The sequence below is a fragment of the Gracilinanus agilis genome, chromosome 2, assembly GCF_016433145.1.
Source record: "Gracilinanus agilis isolate LMUSP501 chromosome 2, AgileGrace, whole genome shotgun sequence".
Classification (NCBI taxonomy): Eukaryota; Metazoa; Chordata; class Mammalia; order Didelphimorphia; family Didelphidae; genus Gracilinanus; species Gracilinanus agilis.
In genome coordinates, this window is record NC_058131.1 from 523,696,329 (window position 1) to 523,705,777 (window position 9,449).

The following is a 9,449-nucleotide window of genomic DNA, read 5'->3' on the forward strand; positions in this document are numbered from 1 at the left end:
ATATATATATATATATATATCCCTTTGTTCTTTGCACAGCATGAACTCCAATGGAGTTGAGATTTTATCCTCAGAGACCTCAGACCCTGGCAGCACTGGGACAAGGAATAGGTTTGTCAAGAAGTAAGTCTTGGAACCTTCAACTGGAGCTCTTGAGCCTTGAAAAACCTAACTCTGTGTGTGTGTGTGTGTGTGTGTGTGTGTGAGAGAGAGAGAGAGAGAGACAGAGAGACAGAGAGAGAGAGACACAGAGAGAGAGAGAGAGAGAGAGAGAGAGAGAGAGAGAGAGAGAGAGAGAGAGAGCCCTTCATAACCAAACATGTCTTCCTGCCCAGAGGAATCCATCTGAAAAATCAGATCAATTCCCACATCCAGCAATACATTGTTGGCTCCCAAATCTTAGGAAAGAGAATAGTGTCAAGAAGTGCATACATTTGAAGAAGAGAAAGGGAAAGAAGCTAGGGAAGTCAGCTGACAGATATTTCATTCATTCATTTATCTATCTGTTTGTTTGTTTATTTTTTAAAAACTCCTTACCTTCCATCTTGGAATCAATACTGTATATTGGTTCCAAGGCAGAAGCGTGGTAAGGGCTAGGCAATGGGGGTTAAGTGACTTGCCCAGGATCACACAGCTGGGAAGTGTCTGAGGTCAAATTTGAACCCAGGACCTCCCATCTCTGAGCCTGGCCCTCAATCCACTGAGCCACCTCACTGTCCCCCTAATAGATATTTTAAATAGCCAATGGGCAAAGGAAGAATTAAGAATCTGAAACAAGATCGAGTAACCTATGGGCATGTATTGGGGAGATAGAAAGATGGCAGTCAGCCTGAAAAGCAAAACTTTCTCCATGCCTTAATCTCCCTCCTGGTCCCTGAAAACCTTTCCTCAAGGGGATGTGCACTGGGAACAAAGTGTTATCTGTACTTTTACTGGGGATAGTTTATGTGAGATCAGGGCAGTCCCTTTACCACCTGCACTCGGGGTCATGGCCCAAGGTTATATCATCTTTGCCTTGCCTTTGGGGGTGGAGAGGTGTCTCCCATTTCTTCTCATCTCTCTCTTCTTTTAGGAACCCCACGTGTCTTTCAGAACTCCAATTCAATGCTCCATCTTACATGAGGCCTTCTCTGATCTCCCCATAACTGCTAGTGCATCTCTTTCCTCTCAAAATATTATGTATTTATTTTATATATTTACTTTTAAGTACATTTTAATGGATATCTTTTTTCTTTATACTGGCAAAATTTTTCCCATTCCTACTTCTTCCTGGAGAGTCCATCTTTATAACAAAGAGCGTCTTTTACATTTACTTCTATGTGTAAATGTTGTCTCCCCTGATACATTATAAACTCCTTGAGGGTAGGAACAGTTTCATTTTTGTCATTGAATCATTTTTGCTTAGGAACTAATTAATTGATTGACTGATTGCCATTCTCCCAGGGTAACCACCCGTGTACCCAAGCTATATACAGAGGCCCAAAGAGAAAAGCTTCATGGAGGCCAGTTTTCTCAGAAACTGAAGCAGTTTAAGCGCTTTGTGGAGAATTATCGGCGACATATTGTCTGTGTGGCTATCTTCTCTGCCATCTGTGCTGGTCTGTTTGCAGAGCGGGCTTACTGTAAGTGTCTCTAGGATCTGAGAGTTGGGAGAGGGGAAAAGGAAGGGAATAGCATCTAAGCCCATGTTGGTGAACATAGAGGGGGCTGCTCCCTTCTCCCTCGCCACTGCACCTGACGACATTCTTCACTTCACCTCTGCTCCTCTGCCCAGCAGCCCAACGGGAGTACTTCCTCCCTTCTCTGTCTGGGGTAAGGGGGAGGCTCACATGCAGTCTGAGGGTGCAGTTTGGGCACTTGGACTCTAAAAGGTTCACCATCACTGACCTAAATTATTCCAATCCAAGAAAAAGTCTCTCCATGAAAGTAAGGCACCAGGAGAGAGAAAGGAGCCTTTCCTTCCTTTTAAACTCCACCAGACTGTACAATCTGACACAGGAAAATAGGAATCGGTCAATAGACATTTATTAAGCACCTACTATAGATTCAGCACCATGCTAACTAATTAGAAATAAAAACACAGAAATGAAAGTCTCAGCCCTCAAGTCTAAGGAAAACAGTATATATAGTTAAGTATATACAAACACATAAAAAAACCACCAAATTAAGAGTAACATGGGGAAGAGAGGAGAAGGAAAGAGACACACTACAAGTTAAAGGGAAAAGAAAGATCTCATATTCAAATCTGGACTCAGATACTTCCTAGTTGTGTGACCCTGAGCAAGTTATTTAGCCCCAGTTGTCTAGCCTTTACCACTCTTCTGCCTTGGAACCAATACTTAGTATAGATTCTAAGACAGAAGGTAAGATTTTTTTTTTTAAAAAAGAAAGAATGTAAGATCTTGTGGAGGAGGTGGTATTTTGAGCTGAGCTTGGAAGGTAATTGGACATTCTAAGAAGCAGAGGTAAAGGGGTGAGGAGTACATTTCAGGCATGGGAAAGTTCTTGGAGTGAGGAAACGGAGGGTTGGGTGTGAGAAACAGCAAGTAGTTTACTTTGGTGGGAACAAAGAGTGCCTAAAGAAAAATAATGAGAAATAAATCTGGAAAGGGAAGATGGAACCAGATTTAGAGGATTATCAATGCCAAATGGAGGTATTTCTATGTTATCCTAAGATCAAAAGAAAGTCCCTGAGACTTCTTGAGCAGGGGAGTGTCATCATCAGACTAGATCTTTGGAGAATCACCCTAAATCAAACCCAAGAGTTTTGCTTCCACTATAATTCCTTCCATATCTATGGTGTTATGATAACAGGGTCCTGTCCATGACAAAGCCTTACTCTCAAGGAGCCCTGTGCTTCTGAGCTTCTATGGCTTATAAACTGAAAACTTTGACCCAAATACCTCCACTCAAATTCTGTCTCCACTCTTTACTTCAGATTATGCGTTTGCCTCACCAAGTTCTGGCATCTCACAGACAACACTTGTGGGTCTCATCATCTCCCGGGGCACAGCAGCCAGTGTCTCCTTCATGTTCTCCTACATCCTGCTCACCATGTGCCGAAACCTCATCACCTTCCTACGAGAGACCTTCCTCAACCGCTATGTGCCCTTTGATGCTGCAGTGGACTTCCACCGCTGGGTTGCCATGGCAGCTCTCATCCTAGCTAGTAAGTGACCCATGAAGATGTTCAGAAACTCTCATCCCCATTCCTTCTTTCACTCATTCAAATCTCTGCTTTGGGTCTCAGCTGTGGTACCATCAGCCTCAGGCTGAGATGGCTTCCTCATATCATTCTTTTCAGCCACAAAGATGGCATAGGGAGAGGAGAAAAGATCATAAAACTTTATAGGATCATAAAACTTTATAGATTTAGATCTAGAAGGGACTTTGGAATCATTTAGGGGGAAGCAAGGTATCACAGTAGACAGAGTAGCAGACCTGGAGTCTAGAGAACCTGGGTTCAAATCTAGATTCATATACTTCCTAGCTGTGTGATCCTGGGCAAGTCACTTAACCTTGATTGCCTAGATCTTGCCACTATTTTGTCTTAGAATTGATATTAAGAAGGAAAGAGGAAGAGGAAAAGGTAGAGGAGGAGGAGGGGGAGAAGAAGAAGGAGAAGGAGAAGGAGAAGGGAAGGAAGAAAAGGAGAAGGAGAAGGAGAAGAAGAAGAAGAGGAAGAGAACAACGACGACAATGGCGACATTTAGGCTAACAATATCACTTTACAAATTAATAAAGTGAGACATAAAGAGGTTAAATGATGCCCAACTAGTAAGTCTTTGAGGATGGACTTGCACCCAAGTCCAAGACTGAATTCATTACTCCCCACTGCTCTCCTGCCTACGTCTCTAGAATATATGGGCTCTCTCTCTGTGTCTCTGATTGATCTTCTTGTCTCATTCTTTCTTAGTCTTTCCTCAATCTTTCTTTCACTTTCTCAGTCTCATTTCCCCTTTTATGTCTTGATTCCCGAGTAACCATATGTCTGTCTTTTGCAGTTTTGCACAGTGCTGGCCATGTGGTCAACGTCTTCATCTTCTCCATCAGTCCACTCAGCGTGCTCTCCTGCATCTTCCCAAATGTCTTTGTGAACAATGGGTCAGTACAGATAAAGACAACTCCAAGGGTCAAACGGGAATTGTAATAAGAGGCTATAAGATAATGTACTCTTGGTAGTTTCTGGAGGTAGGAAAGACAGAATAGAAATGGCTCTAGAATCTCTACTATCTGTCCAAACAGCTTTTTGGAGCTCACTGAGTCCCTGTGGGACTATGACAAGAAGTGTCAGAGGAGTAACTCAATGGGACTACTTCTTGCTCCAAGTGGGAACAGCTGTGTTTCTCTGGGCTGAGTGGCTAGCAATGTTTTGTTTTGTTTTGTTTTGTTTTTGTGTGGTGTTTCACACCCCCCCGCCCCCCCCCCCCCAGAGCAGAGTTGGAGAAGCTCTGCTCCTTTTTTGGTTCTCTGGAGCCAGAGAAAGAAAGCCATGGGAGTTTGGCAGGTTCTATCTAGTCTTTCGGATTTATCACTTCTATCTGAGCAGAGCTACTCCAACACTCAACCTGGCCAGTCAGAGGTAGGGCCAGTTACTCTGCATCCTATTTGTCCACTCCTTCCCTCTATAGGACAAGCAAAGATTATGGGATGGAAAGAGAAGAGACAGAGGGAGAGGGAGAGAGAGAGACAGAAACAGAAACAGAAACAGACAGAGAAACAGAAACAAAGACAGAGAGAGGGAGGCAGAGACAGAGAGAGGTTGAGGCACTGTTTCATTCCTTGAAGAGATCATCTTTCTAGGCTAGGGAAAGGTGATCCTCTATGGAGGGAGGCTAAAACCTCTAGCTAGGTTTTAGCAGTTGAAGTTGAGGGGTGAGGTGACATTTTATGGAACAATGACCAGGCCTGAGCCCTTTCTGCTGGATTAGGCCTATACTCTCCAGTATTCAAGGTTCAGTTTCTCTTTACCCATCAGGTCCCAGCTGCCTCAGAAGTTCTACTGGTGGTTCTTCGAGACCGTCCCAGGTAAAGAGTAGAGTGGTAGAGGGGACTGATAACAGAGGGAGAGGGATGTGTGAGCCTCAATTTTGCTATTTGTAAAGTGAAGGAGTTGAACTAGTGGACTTCTAGAGTCCCTTCCAATCCTAGCATTCTGTGATTCTATCATTTTTTCTCCTTGTGTTTCTCAGTGTCTACAATCATAAGGAAGAAAGAATAGACATCTTCAAATGTCTATTCTTCCATTTGAGGACACAAATGCGTTCATTTCAATGGGAATAGAACAATTAAAGCCTAGTCCTCCCCAAGCTCCACCTGGCTATCTGTAGAGTATACTCTGGGGTCTTGGGAGGAATAAGATAACTGGCAGAGTATATTTATTGAGGAAGGGAATTCTTTCTCCACTCAATAGGAGACAAGATAAAGAAAGCCCAGTCACAAAGATAAGGGTAAGGTTACTTTTGTGGACTGAATCCCATTACCCCATCCTTTCCATTTCCCTAGGCATGACGGGAGTGCTTCTTCTAGTGGTCCTGGCAATCATGTATGTCTTTGCCTCCCATCACTTCCGTCGACGAAGTTTCCGAGGCTTCTGGCTGACCCATCATCTTTACATCCTGCTGTACATCCTGGTGAGGGGTGACATGACTGAGGCAGGGTCTAAGTGAAAGAAATGAGTACCCCAGAAGAAGAAGAGAATGAATGGACAAAGAGACCTGCTGCATCCAGGCTCTGGTTGTAGTGGAAACTGGAAATTCAGGCGTCTTTTGCTTGAAATCAGTCCTCCACTCAGCCCTCAACACCCTGGCAGGGGCCTTGTATGAGAGTAGAGTAGGGATAGAGCTGGGGGATCTCACTGGGTCTGAACTACCCTACTACCTTACTGAACTACCCTAATGGGTTTTGTTTTCTAGCTCATCATCCACGGCAGCTATGCCCTGATCCAGTTGCCCCGTTTCCACATTTATTTCCTGATTCCTGCTCTAATTTATGGTGGGGACAAGTTGGTGAGCTTAAGTCGGAAGAAAGTGGAAATCAGTGTGGTGAAGGCTGAGCTGTTGCCTTCAGGTATGGGGCCCTGCCTGGGCATGAGAACTTATCAACATAGTACAGGGGTGAATTGCTGGAGGACCATGGACATGGGATCTTGTGGAATCACAGAGTCCCATGAGACAAGCTTCTCTACTGTAGCCCCTGAATTGTGTTTGTTGTGCTCTTCCTGATTGAATTGGGCTTAAATTTCTGCCAGGGAGAAAATAATTGATAAAAATTTGATAATAAAAAAATTGATAAAAATTGATATTGGTATAACGTGTGGAGAAAGCTAGGAAAGGGAACCACTGACATGTCTGAACTAGTCAGTCCGTCTCCATTATGGAATGTTTACTAGATGTCAGGTTCTGTGCCAAGACCTGAGGATAAAAAGAAAGACAAAAATCATCCTGCCCATAAGGAGTTTACCTTCTATCAGGGAGACAATATATAAATAGCTAGGTATGTATAAGATAGGGCCCCTGTATTCCTCCTCTCATCACCTCCACACACATGTTGGGTAAGAGACAAGATGATGAGATCATCCAGAGAGAACTCTTTACCTCTCAAGAGTCTGAGATTCCCCTAGCCTTGGGGCTCAGCCTCAGGAATCTAGAACTAAAAGGCTGCAGTGTCTGAGATAAGTGAGAAGAGGACTTGAGAGAATAGGGAGCATGGAAGCTCTGGAATTGGCAAATAGCTGGGTTTTGGGTCATGCTGTCAGATGTAAGCTCCTTGAGGCAAGGGACTCTTTTGCCTTCAAATCTCACAGGGACTCACACAGAGTTTGGCACATGGAAGACAACTAAATATTTGTTGATTAGATGATTGATTGACTGGGTAAATTGCCCAGGAAAGGGCAAACCAACATGACTGCTTACTTCCCTGGCCAACTCTTGTTCTGACATTTCTCTGGCACCCCACAAAGGACCTTCATGGTTCATAGGGATAGGAAAGGGTCATTGCCAGCATGCATCTTTGAGAGAAATTCCCAAGGATGCCTTCTGACCTTGTTCATACTAGTTCTTTGATCAATGTTTGTTTAATTGTATTATCCTCTTCCCTCTTTCCTATTCCCTCTCTCAACAGGTGTGACCCACCTGGAGTTCCAGCGGCCCCAAGGTTTTGAATACAAGTCAGGGCAATGGGTTCGTATTGCCTGCTTATCCTTGGGGACCACAGAATACCATCCCTTCACACTCACCTCTGCACCCCATGAGGACACACTCAGTCTGCACATCAGAGCTGTGGGACCTTGGACCACAAGACTTAGAGAGATCTATTCACTTCCACCAGACAACAGCTGTACCATATATCCTAAGGTATCCCCACTTCCTGACTCTAGGGGTTAGAAATGCCAATTATTTTCAGGATCCCTTCAGTATAACCTGGGGTTAATGATAGTAGATTCCCAAAAATTTACTTCTGGCTTAAGTCCAGGGCCAATAGCTCCCAATGTTCTAAGATTTTCCTTATACTCCCGACTCCCTAGGTCAGGCAAAGAGGAAGCAAGAGTGCTTCATTAGAAGTCAACCCTTATTTACTCAATGTATCCTCTTCCCTTTCCCATTTCTCACCTCCCTCTTCCTTCTGGCAGCTGTACCTGGATGGCCCATTTGGAGAAGGCCACCAAGAATGGCATAAATTTGAGGTATCTGTGCTGGTGGGTGGGGGCATTGGAGTTACCCCATTTGCCTCCATTCTTAAAGACCTGGTCTTCAAGTCATCAGTCAATAGCCAACTGCTCTGCAAGAAGGTGAGAGTTTCTCCCTGATCCCACATAGGCAGGAGGAGAGATAATTATTCTCCTGTGTTGTTTTGGGAGTGACATGGTAGCTTCCTTGGTTAATTGTGGTGAATTTATATTTTTCATTTCAATTCAACAAACATTTTTAAAGCACCAAGAAGGGACGCAAAGACTAAAAAACTCAGTCTACACTTATCAGAGATATTAAGGAGAAAGCCCTGAGGGTGGAAAGGAGGGTACATATGATCTCTGGGGTTGACATCTATTAGCTGGGCACTTCCTCTTTACTTATTTGATATGGGAGGCTACTCGGGTATCTGAGGGAGGTGTTTTGGGTGCTAATTGGAGGATCCTAATCTTGAGGTCCCCTTGAGTACCACATTCATCACCTGAATATGACCTTGTTTTCTCAAGATCTACTTCATCTGGGTAACAAGGACTCAAAGGCAGTTTGAGTGGTTGGCAGATATCATCCGAGAGGTGGAGGAGAATGACCTTCAGGAGCTGGTGTCTGTGCACATCTACATCACCCAACTGGCTGAGAAGTTTGACCTTAGGACTACTATGTTGGTGAGGGCTGGCTGGGGTTCAAATCTGCACAGCCCTGACTCTAGCTTCCTTTTTGTGGATTTAAAAATTAATATTCAATATCTCCAAAGTATAATATTTATAAAGATTTATTAATATTTCACTAGAAAGCTAGAGAACACAGGGAACATTCACCACTCAATTCACGTGGAAGAGAGCAGGGGCGAAGAAACTGCAACTCTATATAGACAATATAGCAACACAAGTATATACAAAAGGCAAAAGGAATTGTGGATAACACAGAAAGGAAGTTTGGGTAATGTAGTTTTAGGGATTCAAGATAATTCTAACTATACATTTTCCAGCCCTCTCTCTTCCCTTATCTCTTTGTCCTTCACTCCAACCTCAGTTTCTTCATCTTGAGCCCTGTGCTCCATCTTTGGGTGTAACCTAAGTCTCTCCCTTCCTCTTCTAAGTATATCTGTGAGCGACACTTCCAGAAGGTGCTGAACCGGAGTCTCTTCACTGGCCTGCGCTCCATCACCCACTTTGGCCGTCCCCCCTTTGGCCCTTTCTTCAGCTCCCTGCAGGAGGTCCACCCAGAGGTTAGTTGCTACTACTAGGGAGCAAATCCCTTTCTATTCTGATCTCTGAATCATCACCAGATAGAGATTTCTTGGGTCCCACTTGTATAGAGTGAAGTGTTCAGTTTGGAATTCCTACTACTACTCTCCACCTCTACCCCACTTAGACTCTCTAAGTCTGGGGTCAAGGTTCCACTCCCTCTGTACTCTAGTATCAGCCCTGGGTAGCCATTTCTTTCCTGGGGAGTCTACACCTCTAAGCCTGTGTTTCTCTGTCTCCTCCAAACCACCCCTAGGTTCGGAAGATTGGGGTGTTTAGCTGTGGCCCCCCTGGCATGACCAAGAATGTGGAAAAAGCCTGTCAACTCATCAACCGACAAGACCAGGCTCACTTTATACACCATTATGAGAACTTCTGAGCAACTCCATTTGAGTCCTGGAGATCATGGGAAACTTCATGAAGGAGGGCCCTGGCCTCAACCCCACTATGTTGAGATATATATATATATATATATGGAGAGAGAGAGAGAGAGAGAGAGAGAGAGAGAGAGAGAGAG

The 9,449-nt window shown here is 44.2% G+C and overlaps 1 protein-coding gene across 1 annotated transcript in view; it reads left to right on the plus strand.

Moving 5' to 3' along the window:
• LOC123234061 (dual oxidase 2-like) overlaps positions 1–9,361 on the plus strand; it is a 35,870-nt gene extending 26,509 nt beyond the window's left edge. Inside the window, exons 24-34 of the mRNA XM_044660007.1 lie at positions 1,444–1,622; positions 2,939–3,169; positions 4,005–4,104; positions 4,979–5,028; positions 5,506–5,633; positions 5,916–6,069; positions 7,123–7,355; positions 7,631–7,789; positions 8,195–8,350; positions 8,785–8,913; positions 9,189–9,361. Coding sequence (XP_044515942.1) covers positions 1,444–1,622; positions 2,939–3,169; positions 4,005–4,104; positions 4,979–5,028; positions 5,506–5,633; positions 5,916–6,069; positions 7,123–7,355; positions 7,631–7,789; positions 8,195–8,350; positions 8,785–8,913; positions 9,189–9,311 — 1,642 coding nt within the window. The 3' untranslated portion in view covers positions 9,312–9,361. The remainder of the gene's footprint in view (positions 1–1,443; positions 1,623–2,938; positions 3,170–4,004; positions 4,105–4,978; positions 5,029–5,505; positions 5,634–5,915; positions 6,070–7,122; positions 7,356–7,630; positions 7,790–8,194; positions 8,351–8,784; positions 8,914–9,188) is intronic.
• Positions 9,362–9,449: the final 88 nt, after the last annotated feature.